This window comes from Aspergillus melleus (genome assembly GCF_016097325.1).
Source record: "Aspergillus melleus strain CBS 546.65 chromosome Unknown contig3, whole genome shotgun sequence".
Lineage (NCBI taxonomy): Eukaryota > Fungi > Ascomycota > Eurotiomycetes > Eurotiales > Aspergillaceae > Aspergillus > Aspergillus melleus.
The window spans coordinates 3,255,819-3,273,218 of record NW_025763372.1 but is presented as its reverse complement, the minus strand read 5'-3'; the positions used below and the strand labels follow the sequence as shown (position 1 = coordinate 3,273,218).

The window sequence follows — 17,400 nt, the reverse complement described above, 5'->3', positions numbered from 1 at the left end:
AAAAATGTTATCTCGATCGTTAATAGCAGCATGCGAGCAACATTCGCCCGTCTTCAATATACATCATGGCTTTCAATCGACAGCCAAGCTTAAGTTTCTTCTCTCTGGCAACAGTTGTCAGCATCTCAATATTACTAGTCAGAGTACTTGCGCAGTGCCATCGAATGATACTACTCACATTCAATACTTTAACGATAATATCCTTGCTGAGTCTATGTCTAACCTCTGCCTTGTATACCAGATGCCACCACTTCCAGAATGTTTCTAGAGAGCTCTTATACTTCATATCCACAATCCAACGACCGTTTTTTCACCGTCGTCGATCACATCGCCAGAAGAAAAGAGCGGCAGAATCTAGAGACAAGGTTGTACCATTAGCACTTGCATCGAAGTTAAGAAACGACCGTTCCTCACTGATCCTAGTATTCCTTCACGTGTGCGACTTATTCGCCCATACCAAGATCAGTTTCCATACGTCGGTCAGGCCGTTGCGAAGGGTGCGTAGATTATCGAGCCAGCACTAGTTTTAACGGCACGGCCATATAGCATACTAACGAGGGTCGTCCATATATTGGCATGACTGGCGGGTTGCGAGAGGCAAACGCACGGATGTAAAGAGGCACCAACCACTCACAAGTGGGCTTCAGTGGGTTTCCTTCGGAGAGCACACTTCGATTTGTTCTTGACATGGTCAAGGATATTCGATCGTCACGACTGGACATCTGGATGTTAGATATTATTGCATGTAGATAGCTGCTACTCCTTTTCTCCACCTCGGAGAAGCAAAGTGCTCCGCCTCCCGGCCACATAATTCACAGACTACTATTCAATCACTCATAGAGACATCCTTTAACTGGCGCTTCCGCATTCGCCAGCGTTGTAAGACAACAATGTCCGACAACAGGCGGCTGGCTCTCCGCGTCCGAAGGAACAACAGCTGCCCACTTAACAGGGAGCCACGCAGCATCACTGTCACCCCCCGGCTGGTGGCATGCCGCACTGATAGCAGCACTACATGTCGAGACCGGTGGAAGGAGGAACTTTGTCCTCTGGAACCCAATCCCAACAAGTGCAACAATAAGAGCTATCCCCGTTGCTAGGGACAGTATGATCCCCATGGTGGAGTAGCAAGCTCTCGATGAGGAGTCCGAATCGATTGGTTCGCCGCTTGGCAGGAATGCCGCAGACCGAGCCAGGAACACACTCTGCGACACAAGCCAATGGAGCAGTAGAAGGCATACACTGAGGGGGACGCTATACCGAAAGGGCAACGAAAGGAAATACGTTGACCGTTGCATACCCTTTGGACAAGAGACGCGGAGGGACTTCCGCTCTAACCCGTAATGACTCCATTCGACTGCGATGCAGAGGCGTGTGAGGAGGGTGTTATAGAGGAGGTAGAGAAGGCTGATCTCTAACTGCCAGGAGTTTGCGAGGATCACGGCGCCCCAGAATTGCGAGGGGCCACGATGGATGAAAATTTGGATGACGGTCATTGGGTTGGGACGACCGAGTCCAGCTTTCCAGAAGGTGCTCAGGCTCATCTCTACACCCTCATTCTTCTGCTGTGCGATGCCCCTTCCGAGGAGCGCGAGGACAATGAAGAGCATTGCTGTGCATCTGGAGCAATCAAATCTTGGTCAGCACGTAGACTATATCTAGGCATCGCTGGTACTCACGCTGAGATTGTTGCAATCCAAACACTCCGACTGGCCAACTTGAACTTGCGAATTGACCGTGGACCGGACCACGGCCGACTACCAGCAAGGCTGCTGTACCATCTTCCCCGCTCAAAGTCAGACTGCGACACGAGACACATCTGCCTTGTGTGCTTATCGCTTCGTTTCAAGAAGGATTGCATGGAATCGCCAATCGTTACCAATGCCTCCTGTGCAGTAGAGTTGTAAGCTCTTCGCTCTCGCCGATGGGCCCGCAAGGATTGAATCCAGGTATAAGCAACACCTAGGACTTTGACGAAGTTCATCACGCAAACTATTATCATGATGGTGGTGTTGAAATGAAGGCCACACCGCTTACTCAGGTCCTGGACTGGCCCGCCGAGACAATATTCGACTGGGATAGCTTGATCTTCGACATTCACGGTCCAGTTGCCAGCATAAGGAAGCAGCTTACGCTCCAAGTATGGACGATGCGGATAGTCGGGACTATCGTACATCCAGGTTTGCAACCGATCCCAATTGCTCGTGTCCCAAATGCGAAAGCTCTTGACGAAAGAGGTCGAGTCGTTGTTGGTTAGACTATTGTCTAGCAGCTTGGTTACAACCACAATATCCCCGGCGCCAGACAGTGGATCCATGTAACGTTGAATGCAGCTTGTTCGATTAAGCCACTCAAAATCTCGTCCCTTCGTCTGGAGCGCTCGAGTATGAGCATCTCCAACATCGCCCCATGGGTTGTTATTCGTAAGGTAATCATCTGTGACGAAAACACTTGTGTACGAAATGAAGGGAAACGATTCGAATATTGCTGAGTTCCAGCTGCCACATGTGGTTACTACATTACTGTGCTAAAAGAGGGGATGGAACACTGACAAGAGATGCAGAGTCACCGAACTGAGCGAGAGAACAGCACACACAGTAACACGCACTCGGCTGATCATTCCTAGGTTTTTCAGGCTGGGAGAACCGATGTTGAACCATTCCTTTCTGCTATGGGCACGATCAACCTCTCCCCTCGTTGGACTGGCTAGTAACTGCATTGAGAAGTTGCTGGCACCGAGAACAGCAGTCGACAAGAAATTGATGGCCAAATGGAATCCGGAGTTCAGCCGGTTGGCCTTGATACAACTTCCTTGAAACAACGTTCCCGTGTCTCCTTTGATATCATATCGTACTGTCGCCCATACTGTTGTGAATATATTTATAGCAAGAATCACAATGGTCAAGCCTAGCTGTAAGCCTAGGGCAAGGTGTCGCCGCGATAAATAGGATCCCAGAGTCTGGTATTTCTGATCGTTTGGGTCAATCGCAGGGATCCAGGACCGGAGATGCTTTATGCTACCGAAAAGGGTCTCCGGAGGATCGCTTTGCCATGTCAGAAATAAAATTCAGAAGAACATCAGGGACTCATAGTTACCGCTGTAGTAATGTCATGGTTTCACAGCGACTCGACTCGGTCGAGTTTCGGGCATCTTGAGCTAGGGATTGAAGTGGTGCTTCTTCAGAACATGCAGTCGTTGATAAGAAGCTCCTTTCATCAAGCTTTGAGACAGGTACTGCATCTGCGAGAACTCCAAGATTATACTCAGCAGGCTGCTCGGCGAAGCCAACCGCGTCATGGCTTAACGCATTCGGATTAGCCATAGTCGTGACCTCGGGAGGATTTAGAGATCTTGTATTTCCAAAAACCAGTTAAAACGTGAGCAAGAATGTTGAAAGGATATGAGCCTTGATATGTACGTGAATTTCATTCTTGGCCTCCGAAATCGTGTGCTTAACCGATTTGTTGTCGCCCTCAACTTCCTTTTTGGGCTTCCCGTTTACCGCATCGGTGTGGTTCAACAAGGCCAATCCAGACGCTTGTTGAATCCTCCAGGCGTTTCTCTGAAAATATTATGCGGCTTAGCAGCATGGAAATCCTTACACTTTCCCAGCCGGTGCAGGCGCTGGTGCATCACTCAGCCCAGTAATGACGATATGGCAATAGTCGGCCACCTATATTTACAAAGTCTATATTTAAGGTCGCCAAAAGACGTGAAGATTGCAGGTCTCTCAGTCGCTAACCCTTGCGAGTGGTGGCACTGCCGACCTGCCCTAGGCGTGGGCGTGTGTATTTCCTAACAACATCCTACTCAATGAGGTTATAAAGTGACTGAATAGTTTGCTTCCGATCTTGCTTTGAGCATGGTTGAAGTCATTAGGATCCTTTTACTTTCACCAGTATCATACATAATTCCAGAATCCAACGCTTCGGAAGAATTGACCAAATCAAGGAAGCCCTTGGTAGTAGAGCTTGATCCCGAAAAAGAGGTATACATCCCCTCGTGCCGCCTCGCCATATGAAATTCATGTTGACCAGCCATGACAGCGTTCATCAGGTTTCTAATGGCATCAATCTCCGGACTCGCGGGGGGGAGATGATCATGAGCTACATGCAAGGGCATGATGAAGCAGAGGACCCCGTAGACACTCGTATCATCGCCTATAGATTGCTGTGCCAGACACAAAATCTCGCTTGCCAGAGCGTGCCTGCGCTGCGCTCGCGTGTGTGTCGTTGATGACCTGTCTAGCCTGGCCGATACGTGACTTGAATCAGTAAAGAAATCCGCTTCCATACCACATTTTACCCTACGATCCCTACATGTGTTGCACTTTTTTGTTCGGCAAGTCTGCGTGGCGCCAGCTCCATGGCGTCGCGCGTTGTCCAGGGAGGTTTTGAATCTGGTTACAGGTATGGTGCTAAGAGGGACGGCCGATGTCTTGCCGGCGTCAGGGAAGGGAGTCGATTCTGTTCATCTCGCCCTAGAGATCGCGGGGCTTGAGAGGCTGACAGAGCTGGTTTCCAATGTTTCTTTTCTTTTTCTTATGGCGACCAATCGGCTTGAGCCATCGCCCTCGACTGCCTATTACGGTAATTGGGCATCAGATCTCATCGATCTAAAGCTTATGCAACATCTCTTTTTTTTTTATTTGGAGAGATGGGGAAAAGGAAGAATTTCAGCCTCATTGCGGGAGATCCGGCCAGATGGATGCCTACAACGCTGTGCACCAAGGTGTGACTTGATTAGTTACTGTCAGCGGAGATCAACTCTACCTATGGCTTCAAAACCGCCTATTTCAATGAGGACACCTGGCCTCATTAAAATCGTATAAAGGGCTTCGGGGTTCGCGTGTCTTCATTCAGCGAAAAGCTGATCAATGGTCTGCTTCCGGACGTTCAGCCAATAACGTCTGCTTTTGTCGGTCTGGAGCACTGCTGAAGCGCACTGCTGAAGTCTGACGTTAATTCTTCCTTGCTGGAAACTTCAGGCTCTCAGCCCATAGATAGTACAAGCCCTGTTTCGGCTCGACAACCTTCGTGCCCAGATTCGCCCCAGAATCCTGGTAAGGTCTGGGCGCTGTGCAAATTGCCAGGATTGGACTGTGGGTATACTCGGTGCTCTTGAACGACAGGGGCTGGCTCCTCAGGGAACACAAATCTACTGGAAGGGCAATATCGGGAAGTCCTCGTCGGTTGTTGGTGATGGATTGACAGCTGATGGCAAGTGTTGGATTCCGAAACGCGACGTCGACTCTGCCCAGCGAGGACCGGCGGATGCTACATTTGGACGAGACCAGGCCTCGCGCCCAGTTGGGCGTTTGAAGATGAACAAGTTCGCGAACTTTAGTGGGCCTGGAAAGTCAAAGAAGTAATTGGCTGGTGAATTTCTGTTTTTCATCATTACTTGCTGTCTGTTTTATGGTGTATAGTGATCTCCGATGCATATTCTTATGGTTTTCTACGGGAGAGATTAACCTACCTTGTACTAATGGATAAATTTGAGTACTTTAACTAACGCCATGGCGCTGCCTGGTGTATCCCAGAGTCTTCAAGTTATAGGCCGGTTCTCTTACTGGTAATCACAAAGCCCCTCTCGGCGCGCCCTCATAGCCATTTTCCAAAGGCGGCCACCAAATCGACGGTCGCAGAGCATGAGTCCCAGCCTGACAGTCGAAGACTTCTTAGTTACAGACCGTCTTGGCCCTGTGCGCAGGGAGTGTTCGTGTGTAAAAGGACACCTTGGAGATTGCATCGTGGCCTCCATAAAGTAAATTCACTCAACCTACCATAAATGACATGATCAAAGCAACATGCTGTAAAAGCGCGCCTAATTTACGGAAGTTCAAGGCAAAGTAGTTCGCCAATGGAAACGAAAGTGCGAGAAGGATCCCATGGAGCTATCTGTTCCGCGGCCATTCGGATGGCTCGCGTTGGATTGAATGTTCTAGATGCCTATACACTTCTCGCTTTCTTGGAGTTGGAAGTTAAATAAACGCAATGCAATGAGCTTATAGGTATCCAGCATCGTGTAGAGTGAAACAGTACCATTGCCTAAACCTTTAAACGCTCCCATTCGACCCCAAGGGCGCCAGCTCAGTTTCTCGGTTCCCACATGTCTGGTCCCTATTGCCCTGTGCCTGCTCAGATTGAAAGCCGTCCAAGATGAATCTGAACTCCACAATTGGTCCATTCTTGCTCCGCTTTGTATGTACCTCACGCACTCTGACAGTGCCAGATATACTCCTCCCACTCTAGCAACCTGCCCTCCAGGCGCTCCTGTGCCTGCTGCACACTCATCCCCTGGCTCACCGAAGAGCCACCACTATATGCCTGGGCCTCTGTCTGGGAGGCCCACACCCGCTGCGCATCGAGAAACATCCACTGAACCGTCGCCGCCCTCTCAAGCATCTTGTTAAGCCCCTCCCTATCAGATGCCAACCCGAGCAACTGCCAAGACAGTTGTGTCTGTGCCCCCAATAATTCCGGTACAACAGCGTCCAACCCATGTCCCGCAGTGTCGAGGAGTTTCCCCCTTAGATCGTCATGCATGCTGCCACACAACTCCCACCTATACTCCGGCCCCATATACTCCTCCGCGTCGAAGAATACCTGCAGATACACACAGAGCGCCTGCAACATATCCTGCGCGCTCTGCGTCTGACTGGCGTATCCCCATTGCTCGAATAGTCCATGGCGTACGACGTCGAGAAACGCGTGCGCTGCGTGCGTCACGAGCTTGGGGTTGTCGTTCTTGAGCGTCCACATTGCTTCGAAGTCCAAAAACGCGGACTCAGCGCTTGGGAGGATGATGTTGTTTATGAAGAACTCGAGGTCTTCGGGCCGCGGGCAGAAGAGGGCTGCAATTGCGACTTTCTCCATTTCGTCAAAGTAGCCGCCCTGCCGGAAGAGGTAGGTCAGGAGGCCAAAGGTAGTTTCGTCGATGGGGACTACCTGTGCGACGGACATTATGGATGGTGAATGCACAGGATGGAGGAGAGAGACGGAGAAGAATATATTTTTGGGAATCGGAAGAGACAGAATGGACCGTGGCAGGGTTGCTTGATTCTCTGCTCTTGTCTTCGCAGACAAGCGATGGAGACTGCCTATATGTATACCACTCAATCCCCAGATTCGCTCTTCGCATTCAAGACTGCCAGCGAATGAGGCTGTGATCCGCAAGATCATCGGGCTTCTGGGAGATTTGCCTTGGAACCCCACTAAACTACACCTATTCTAGCACAAGATGAGGTGTTCGCATGGCTGTTCTTCGTAGAAGGTAAACCTCGGAAAACTGACGGTTCATGTCTCCTATTGGTTATGGATACGCATATGATTGACAATCATATTCCCCTAACCGGCAGTTGAGGGCGAGCGGGTGTGATAATTGGCTGTAATACTCAGCCAGGGCGTCAGCTCTAAGAAATTAAGAACAGGCAACGACCTAGTCTGAAGTGCCCCCGCTCGGCCCAGTGGCCGTCTATCCTCGCACTCAGCTTCCTTTCCCCTTCATGGAACCTGGGCCTCGTTCATTTTCAACGGAAACGCCACAGACAGCTCCTCCTGATCAAAACATGCAGTTCACGACAGAGCGGCTAGCGCGCGGGTACCGAACGTGGAAATGTGGGACGTGCAGAGACAGGAAGGTGAAGTGTGGTATGTATCGCTCACTTTTTTGAGACGCCACCTGCTCTAATGTTACTATGTACTAACTTCGTTCAAGACAAACTCCAGCCCTTCTGTGCAACATGCACGACCCGAGGCTATATCTGCAAGGGCTACGTCGCAACCCCACCAGACGCGTTCATTCACGTGGAGCCGAGTAGAAACAATACACGGCAGCGGTCAAGGGGAAATCGCAGTAATAGACGGCAAGGCCTCGTCCCAATCCCTCGGCGAGCAGCTCCCCCACCGCCAGGCCCAAAGCTGCCAACCTGGACCCCAGACCCAGTCTGGACGTTCCGACAGTTTTTCCTCTTCCATTTTGTTGGCAACGCTCCTCCTCCTCCTCGACCTTCCGCCTCTGGCCTCCCCGGTCTCCTATGTGCATTCCTAGAAAAGCCCATGCCGCCCACGTCCATGCAGTACAGGTGCATGCAGGCGCTCACCGAAAGTTATTTCTTGATGAGAACTGCAGGTCCTGATGCTTGTCAGCAGGGTATGATAGCGTATTCCCGGGCTATTAATGCCGTGCACGCGGCAGTTTATCGGACATGTGATGTTTCTGAGCCAGATATCCTTATGGGGATAATGTGCCTGTGCCTGTATGAGAATATTATTGTCACTGCGCCAAAGTCTTGGATTAAGCATTATCTGGGAATTTCCAGATTGGTAGGTTAAAATTTATCTATTACTTCTTCTCGCCAAAGTATGTGTTGCTGACTTCTGTTTCAGATTGAGAGGCGCGGCCCCGACTACTATCGAACCGGGATGCAGAGGGGGATTTTGCTTGCGTTCCGCTATACAATCGTGAGTGCTCTAGCCATTGAGAGGTCTATAAATTGTTGCCACCCCCGATACGAAGGCGACTCTAGATAATCAGCGCTGGAACCATTCGTCAACCGTGCTTCCTTGCCCAGCCCGCGTGGACGGAAGTCATACAGCTAAGCGAGGCTGAATCACGCGATGCATTCGACAGTATACTAAACATCGCCGTCGAAGTGCCCGGGCTCCTGCATGGCCTCGATTGTCTCAATGAAGGGGCACTGGAGAGTACAGAGATTGCGACGCTGTCTATGATCCTGGCACGCACCATGGCGGCGCTACAGGAGTGGCGGTCTACCTTTTCCAGTGATGACTCTTTCACATCCAACGGCAGCACGGCCTCCGCAATTGCTTTCCACTATATGGTTCTTCTCCTCGTGGAGGACTTATGTTACCAGCTTCAGGTGCCGTGGCCACCATCTCTATCCCCACCCTCGCCCGTCCCTCTGCAAAGTCCGATCTCGCAGAACGAGCCGCTAGGTCTGTCCGAGCGCGCACAACAAAAACACAGCCTCGCAGCCGCCATCGTTCACCTAGCGCAGGGATCCATATCGCCTGATACCGGTATATATGGAATCCTTCGCTTCATTATGCCGCTGCATGTGGCGCACGATAATATCCTTCCGGGGAGCCCCGACCAGCAAGCCCTACACTACCTGATGAATACCGTTATGGCTGGCCAGCATGGGTTTCAGATGGCGAGGCGGTTTTGGGGGCAGTATACGTCTTTTGCGGAGTCCCTCTCCACGCCCTGTCAGACTAGTGAGGATCTCCAGAGCTAATCTAAAGTTCCTCCTGCAGAGGTTCTAGCAAGGGTTGTGGGTGGTCATCAATCCTAGTGGCTGGTTTGCCTGCACGGCGATACGGTAAACCAAATGGCCACGCGCGAGAGAGCTCCAGCTCTTTTTTCTCGTTGCCCGCATGCGCCCGCACAAAGTCATCTCTCGCCTTGGGGAGAATTAGCCCGAGCTCCGCGAATTGCGCGTGGCTCACCAATCCCCGGGCCGGGAAATACTGGCTGCCGAAGCGCCTTCGCTATCACGTTTGGTCTTCTGGAGAACATCGTGGCGAGAACGTAAGCGGTGCCTCTATTCCAGTCCTCAATATCCTCGGGACACTAGCCCAATTCTCCTCTTGCTGCTTGGCTAGGAGTCCGAGGTAGGTGGCCTCGCCATCGACACCAAGATTCCGTGCGAACAGAAGTAAGTCGAAGCAGTCCGTCTGCCGGCACTCGAGGGCCTTGAACAACCGGGGCATTGCTTTATGCAAGAGATATCTGTAAAACGCAAACAGAGACATGCTAGTAAATAAAAACTCCGCTTTGCGGGTTACAACTGCTTGGTCACGTTCATCCTGGAACAGCACTTTAATATCAGCGAGCTTCGGTCGGTCGGTCAAGGAGGCCTTCAAGAAGTGGACCCTTTTAGTCTAGGATATATGGTTCAAAGGTGTGATAGTATAGCAAAGCGAATTCCATAGATTACCAATCAATAAAGACACATATCTCTGATAACCAGATCCTCTGGATTAACAAAGACATTCATTCTCAACATGCAAGTCGTCATGTCATGCCAGATGCAGAACGCCGATATGTCCTCGTTCGTCCTCGGGTAGTAAGAAATCTACCCAATTTGAGGCAGCTCTCGATCGCGAAAAAGCTTTGTCTCGCGCGATGGCTAATAACGTCCCTGAATAGTGAATAGGAATTAATTATTCCATACTTCTGTCCCGGTCCGCCGGCGGAGGACGTGAGTGAGTAAGCAATAGATGTACATTTGGGGTTCTAGTTGTCAATTGATCCGACCCAGACACTCTTCTCATTATGCCATTGCTGATAGAAAATGAAAATGTAGTAAACAATAAAATAAAAAAGTCTGAGATAGATAGTATCACTTGATATCCACGGCGGGCCCAACTAGAAACAATCACAGAACGAACATTTGCAAAAATTGCGAGAACTAAAGACTTAGGATATCGATAAGTGAACCATATATACCAACTACATTTGTTACTACAATCTACTCAGCAAAAAGAAATATTCACAAATCCTCAATTATCACACTAGTTATGCCGCAAACGAATGGTACGCTCAACAAAGAATAGCAGAAGAGGGGAATAATTATGCACAGTGCAAGAAACCACAAACTGAATGGGGTTGGAAACAACAAGATAAAGATCAGACAAGGGGGGGAAAAAGGAGATATGCGCACAGGGGTATGAGGCAACGATTGGGGGGAGATCGGAATTAGATTATACATGTGACCAGCACAAGAAAATGAGTTGGGGTGCGAGATGGGAAAGATCAAACAAAAACCAAAATCAACACAGAAAGATGATTACATCGAAATAAGGGATACAAGAAGGGGGTGAACGAGAAGTATGGATAGAGAAGCGAAAATAATGTGAGGGTAGGAAAAATGGGGAGTACAAGAAGTCCCAGGATGGTCGGTTGATCAGACTTTGGATTCAACAGATCGATCCATTCCAGGGGAAGAGGGTAAATGGCAAATGTGTGTCAGATGTGCAGACAAGAAAAACAAATGCAAAGACAGAAAAAGGAAATCGGACAAAAGCAAACAAAACCCCAGTCACCGTCCTTGTCTCGAAACAATAGGAGACAAATGCGTTCTATGATTTTAGGCCAACCATGGACTCCAGAGTGCGCCCAGACAGCCGGTCTATTGCCTCCAAATAAAAAAAAAAAGAATGCCGGTCATTCGCCGACCATGAAACCTGTATAATTTTGTCTTCTCTGCCAGCCGTGAGAAAAGACTTCGATGCCGTACACCTTTCCGTCACCGCCAGTGTGAATGCCCGGACGCCAAATCGCAAAAGAACGATGAGTATCCAACCCAGGGTTGGAATGATTATATGTGTATAGATATTAGTTTATAAGAGGATGCTCCTGGTCTCATTTCATCGTGATAAGCTGTAAGCGGGGAACGGTTTAAGCGTTCTCCTCGCGCTTGCGCTTCTTGGCGGCACGTCGGTCGACGGACGGTGTCTCGGAAATGCCGTCCTCAGAGTCGCTCATTGTCGACTTCGTGGCGGCAGCGTTGGCAGCTTCGTACAGCGCTGCTCCCAATGTGCTGGGATCGCGCTCGTCGAAGGAACCCCGCTGGGACGCATCAAGAACGCCCATCACCATCGATCCACTGCCGTGAGTGCGGGCGTGCTGAGCGAGGTTGTCACTGCGCGAGAATTTCTTACCACACTCGTTGCATTCGAAGGGCTTGTCTTGAGTGTGCAGAGACCGGTAGTGGCGCTTGAGGTGCTCCTGGCGACGGAAGCGACGCGAGCACAGGGTGCAGACGAACGTCTTGGAGGGGTCGTCAGTCAGCGACTGCTTGCGGCCGCGACGGTTGACCGACACAGGGGCGGAGGGAGCCTCGGAGGGGCTGGAAGCGTTGACTTCCGAGCCGCAGCAGCCATCGGCCGAGTGGGTCAACGAGTCGGCACTGCCGGAGCGAGCGCTGACAGAAACGTGGGCCTTCTTGCCGGCCTCGTCGGTCTCCGGGTTCTTAACCGACTTGCGTCGCTTCTTGCTCATGTCGGTGGAGGCCTCGCTAACGCTGCTAGGGTACCCAGTGAACTCGGAGCTATCCAGAGTGGGGAGTCCAGACAGGCTCGAGTCCTGGTCATCCGACTCATCCAGGCTCTCCTCGCTCAGGAACTCATCCTCGTCAAGCGAGTAGGTGCTCATGCGCTGGCGCTTGTCACCCATGTAGAAAGCGTTACCGCTGGGGTGGAAGTCGACGAGGCGGTTCACAAACTCGTCCTCCGAGTCCAGGTCAGAGAAGCTGTCAAAGGTGGGCAAGGTACTCAGGGGATCCTCGGTGCAAGAAGTGAAGCAAGGCGACGGGTTCTCATGGATTGGCAGGGTCACAGCCTCGTTGGTCAGGACGACCTTGGGCTCCTCCTCATCGCAGCCAAGAGCGGGCAGCGGGGGAAGATCCCCAGGGGTAGCGGCGTTGATCGAAGACTCCACGGTCAGCTGGCGGGGGTCGCAAAAGTCGGAGTTGGACTGTTCCACAGGGAGACCCGATTGAGACTGGGCAAGCATGTTGGAAACGGGCGGCGGCGAAGGGGAAAGAGACGGGCAGGAGCTGTTGGCAGACAGAAGATCGGAGCTTTGGCTGGCGGCGAGAGAAGGGGGGTGAATGAAAACTAAAAACCGGTCCAGTTAGCCCTGATCCCTTCGTTGTCCCACTGTTGCTAACATATTTCCTTACCAGGCGTCATAGGAGGCGAAGCAGACCGGGTCCAGTCAGCGTTCGCCAGGAGTTCGGCGTGGACTTCGCCTTCACACCCCTCTTTCACGCCCTCAACTTTCTCGAATGCGAAGAAGCTGTCTTGAAGCGGGGTATGCAGCGTACCGTTGGTCGACGGCGGGCTGCTGATCGAGCTTCCGGCAGTAGAAAGAGGGGGAGTAGAAGGAAAAGCGTAGTAGTCACTGCTGACGAACCGCGTGTCCAGAGGCATCAGAGTCGAACCATGCTGGCCAACAAAGGCAGTCTTCATGTGGGATGGCTGAGGAGAGGCGACGGGGGTCATGTTCATGGCCCCACGGAATGCATTCGCGGTAGCCATCTGGTGCATGTTCAGCGTGGTGTACATGGGTTGCTCTGGAAGACCGTGCTGCGGTTGTTGGTAGGCCTGCACCTGTCCATAGTACGGTTGCATGTCGGACGGGTGACTGGTGAAATGTTGCTGTTGTCTCGGTTGCGAGTCAGCAGCCGGGTAGTATGCAAATGACGGTTGTCCCTGCACCGAGGTGGGAGCCATTGTGTATGTTGCGTCCATTATTGGCGATCACTAGATCTAGGCATGGAGGCATGGTTGAGTCAGTCATGTTTCAACGAATGATCGATCGTTCGAGGGGTGCACACTAACAGGTGGTGAGATGTTTGAGGATTGGGCGAGAGTAGAGTTGACTCTACTCTCTAAGATATTAAATATAGTATAGTAGTAGTGTGGTGTGCGTCCGAAGCGATGAATGCTCTGGTTATATCCCGAGCAACAGGCAATCGACGACGATGTGAATGAATGTATAGTGTCTCTTGCTCTTAGAATGAAGGAATGACTGAAGAAGGAAGTACGAAATAGGATATCGGCTTCCAAGCTTCGCTGAAGGGGGGTGGTTCTCTTGCTATATCTGATAGAAGTGGTTGGATTCTGTGAAGGAAGGACAGGGACCAGTGTTCGACGAGACGAGCCAAATCATAAGATGGGATGATTCGGGACGTTTCTTCGATCTCGGTACCGGAAGACAGATAAGTCGCAAGTAGTTAATGAGAGAGAGAGAAAAAGAGAGAGAAAGATAGAAGAGAGAGAGAGAGAGAGAGACGTGGGAAATGAGGGAACTAAGAACTAAGACCGAAAGACCAAAAACATATAAGAAAGCGAGGGAAAAAAGGGAAAGGAAGGGAATGGCAAGATGATGATCGAGACAAGTCTAAAAAGGGAATAATCGAAAGAGAAAAATAAGAGACTAAGAAATAAAGAAGATTAAATCGAAGGGCAAGGACAGTCGCGGGGAAAGAAAAAGAGAGACGAGGCCGATATGGGAAATGGAAAGAGGGAAGACGGCCAGAAGGATGGAGCAGTGGATAAAAGAGTGAGGTGATCTGCCTGTGCTACGGAGGTAGCGCCATGAGTAGTGAGCAGTAGGAATGGAGCCGTACTTTTTAGCCTGCGAGTCTTTTTGGGCGAGAGAATAATGTGAATGGATGGCGGGTGGTGCATGCGCCCATCAGGTACTGATTTGCCATGTTGCCAATGGTGGTGCCAGAAAGAAGATTCCCCATGATAATCAATTTGTCCTGCCCCAAACCGTATGGTGGTTTTTTTACGGGTATTATTATTTTATTTTATTTAGCACTGGTATTATTTATTTTTATTTTATTATTTTATTATTTATTATTTTTTATTTTCCATTTCAATGTCCCTCCTCCGTAGGTTTGTAATCTTTCATCCAAAAATTACAGGGTCCTAAAAATTGTCGATTCTCGAGAATTTGTGTTTTCTGACTTGACATGAAGACCTCTTTTTTTTTCTGTCAGTCCTCTCAGTTCTTGAAGTTGATTATCTCCAGACTATTTTACTCCGTACACCCTCCCTGGTAATTTTGGGTAGTATACCATCCTAGCCCGGGACGGGACAAGAAAAACAAATTGGCGCCGGTGCACATCTCAGTTCAAACCAAGCCAGTTGGAAAGTTTAGTAGGTAAGGATAGGAAGAGTAGCAGCGGAGACCAAGAGCGCGGAAGGTGGGTGGGACTCTTCATCATCAATCGTCGGCAGCATCATCATCAAGCAACGAAGAATGACCGAATGTTAGCGAAGGGGGGAAAGATCAGAGAGAGAGAAAAAGATAATTTTAAAAAATAAAAATAAAATAAATAAATAAAATAAAATAAAATGCGTTAAGCCATTTCTCTATTGGGAGGACCGCGAGAGAGAGAGAAAGAGAGAGAGGGAAAAGATGGGGACTGGAGTAGCGATTGGAGCCAAACCCAAGACGGAGCAAGCGTGGTAGGATTCCAAGCTAGAGCGGTCCAGCGACGAGAGACCCCCCACTCGCCTCTCGGCGCGGAGCCCAAAATGGTGCAAGTTGCGTGGGGCGAGAGCACGAGTACTACGCTGTACGCTGACTGGTGGCCAACCCATGGACGCTCTTCCCATGGTCGAATTGGTACCTGCGTAAACTTACCACGTTACCTCCTGTGTCCGACTCCTCTAACCGGGCCAGCCACTGGTAAATGCGGAGATGGGATGGCATAATAATGGGATGGGCGTGGGATCGTCCGGCTTGACCACTGTTCAGTGTTCAATGACCAGTGTTCACCTCACTGACCGTCCGCCGGTTCAGGACTCGTGGCCAACTATCGCATGGCCTGGTGGGAGCCATGATGGTGCAATTGATATTATTCATATATATTGGACTCTAGGGGAGAGTGCGCGTAACGGATTCGGTACGACCAGTATCGGCGTAGGGCAGGCGAATGTCTCAGGTCATTCAATCATTTTGAATTTGGCAATATTAGATTATATTACCTGATGGGTGTCCGCCGTCCGGTCATCTCATTGGTAATAGGAATCAGTATTGAACTTCGCACATTGATTGAATAATAATAGGCTGTGAATCGCCACAGTTCATCCGAGACTAGGTACCTACACTGTGTACACAGTAGGTATTATTATTATGGTTTACTGAGTATGATTGTTTATCGATTCCCTCGATTTGATTTTTTTACGGTCCCAAAATAGCTCCAACATTTTGATTGCCCAGACACCCTGCCAGTCAAACTGCATTCCCTTCCCCTCCATCACGAGATGACCTCCGTCTGCCTGTCATTCGCGCGCGCGTGCAAGCGTCTGTTCCCTCTTACGCCATCCATCGAATGGATGGAATGAATGGCCATGCATTGGAGGGTGGTATGGTTCAGATGTCGGCAGTCCTATTGCCAATGAGAATCCGCATCGCACTTTTAGGGCCTATCTGGGCTTATCAGCCCGGTCGAACAAATCGGGGGCCAGTCATGTTATGCGAAAGAGACGCAGAAGTGGGGGCCCTTTTTTTTTTTCTACCTAGGCGGGGCCGGAGGGCCGGAGGGTTGGTTGGCGTTATCTTAGGACTAATAGTAGCTGCAGTAGTAGGCCGACAAGAAACAATGGGAAAAAGCCAGTACTCAGTAGTCAGTACACCGTACAGACATCCCAACCATTAATTCATTCAATGGATTGAGGGTCCCTGATAGGTGCTGGCTCAAGCGAAAAGGTGTGGTATGTAAGACTTTGGGGAGGGGCGTGTGGTGCACCGGCGCTGCAGTGAGGACCAATAGCCTCTGTCTCTGAATGGGAGGGATTGACCTGCCGGCTAAGCTAGTCGGCCCCGCTGAGCGTCCCGTCCGCCATTTGGGGGAAGGGAGTCTTTTCCCGGGTGTGACTGTGTGAGACTGAGTGGGAGTCTGAGAGTCGGAGTCTGAGAGTTGGAGAGTCTGGGACTGAAAGAGAGAGAGAAAAAAAAAAATGAAAATGAAAATAAAATAAAAATAAAACTTACTTCAGCAGCCATGATCCACTTTACTTACGGAGTACCCTAATTTTCGTATTTGCTTTTTCTTTTATTTCTCTTTTTTTTTTTTTTCTTACGTTGGTCAAGGTACCGGGCCATACCTCATCGTACAGTAAGATCAGCACGCAAGACCTTGACGGGACGGCCAGTCAATCAGAATCACTTTCCCCGTGTTGATGCGCTGCCAATCCGAATTTTGGTCGCCAGTCCTGGATTGGTACTGGTGGTCACAGACTTGGTCTGTGCCACAAGTCATATCGCCCTGTACTTTCCTTAACTTTACGCTCGAGGCTTGAGAGGGGACCTTCCCAAGCGGGGAAAGCAAAAAAATGAAGTCGATCAGAGACTGAGGGTCACATCACCAGTGGCAATTCCTGACCAGGCCCGGCGTACTGAGTACTACGGAGTCCCCTACCCTCGGAGATGGTAAAATTCGAGAAAAGACGCTGGAAGAAATTATTCAAACCAACGGCGAAACGCTCTGGATTAGGCCCACTTCGCCGTGGTGGCATGGTGCTACTACGGATACTACGACCTCATAGTACTTTAGGGCAGGTACTAGAGTGACATCCTGCATCCATATTGACGGGGATTACCGTACGGAATCCATTTCATTCATATGATCCTGGTCGCTTTTACCGAGACTACACCGTAATGGTGAAAGAATCATTAATGACTATATTAATGCCGAGACCTAAATTTATGAAACGGCTTTGCCTCTGATCCGGTAGCTTATCATCTGCCATGCCCATAGGACAGCGAAGGAAGTTATAGTTCATGACAGTATTGAACCTTAGTAAGGGTTCCAATGAGCAGAGGGCAGAGATCCATCCCCGTGCATA

General features: G+C 50.2%; 4 protein-coding genes across 4 annotated transcripts; 1 reads left to right on the top strand and 3 right to left on the bottom strand.

Annotated features, from left to right (window-relative positions):
* Positions 1-830: 830 nt before the first annotated feature.
* LDX57_006186 (uncharacterized protein) lies at positions 831-2,317 on the bottom strand (the record flags this gene model as incomplete). The annotated part of the gene is made up of 2 exons (XM_046087877.1): positions 831-1,620; positions 1,680-2,317. The coding sequence occupies 2 exons, from the start codon at positions 2,315-2,317 to the stop codon at positions 831-833; spliced, it is 1,428 nt and encodes a 475-aa protein (XP_045943845.1).
* A 3,896-nt stretch (positions 2,318-6,213) lies between these two features.
* Positions 6,214-6,966, bottom strand: LDX57_006185 (uncharacterized protein; the record flags this gene model as incomplete). Its single annotated transcript, XM_046087876.1, has 1 exon — positions 6,214-6,966. One exon carries the CDS (start codon positions 6,964-6,966, stop codon positions 6,214-6,216), a length of 753 nt encoding a protein of 250 aa, XP_045943844.1.
* A 1,784-nt stretch (positions 6,967-8,750) lies between these two features.
* Positions 8,751-9,263, top strand: LDX57_006184 (uncharacterized protein; the record flags this gene model as incomplete). Its single annotated transcript, XM_046087875.1, has 1 exon — positions 8,751-9,263. The coding sequence occupies one exon, from the start codon at positions 8,751-8,753 to the stop codon at positions 9,261-9,263; it is 513 nt and encodes a 170-aa protein (XP_045943843.1).
* A 1,255-nt stretch (positions 9,264-10,518) lies between these two features.
* On the bottom strand, positions 10,519-13,852 carry sebA (putative C2H2 transcription factor (Seb1)). The gene is made up of 3 exons (XM_046087874.1): positions 13,375-13,852; positions 12,714-13,302; positions 10,519-12,648 (listed from the first exon to the last, which is right to left on the bottom strand). The coding sequence occupies exons 2-3, from the start codon at positions 13,282-13,284 to the stop codon at positions 11,429-11,431; spliced, it is 1,791 nt and encodes a 596-aa protein (XP_045943842.1). The 5' UTR covers positions 13,285-13,302; positions 13,375-13,852; the 3' UTR covers positions 10,519-11,428.
* Positions 13,853-17,400: the final 3,548 nt, after the last annotated feature.

Bases quoted from the DNA above. Each gene is read 5' to 3' on its own strand.
- sebA (XM_046087874.1), bottom strand. From the start codon at position 13,284: ATGGACGCAACATACACAATGGCTCCCACCTCGGTGCAGGGACAACCG. The intron at 12,649-12,713 runs GTAAGGAAATAT...ACCGGTTTTTAG, and splicing joins TTCGCCTCCTATGACGCCTG to TTTTCATTCACCCCCCTTCT.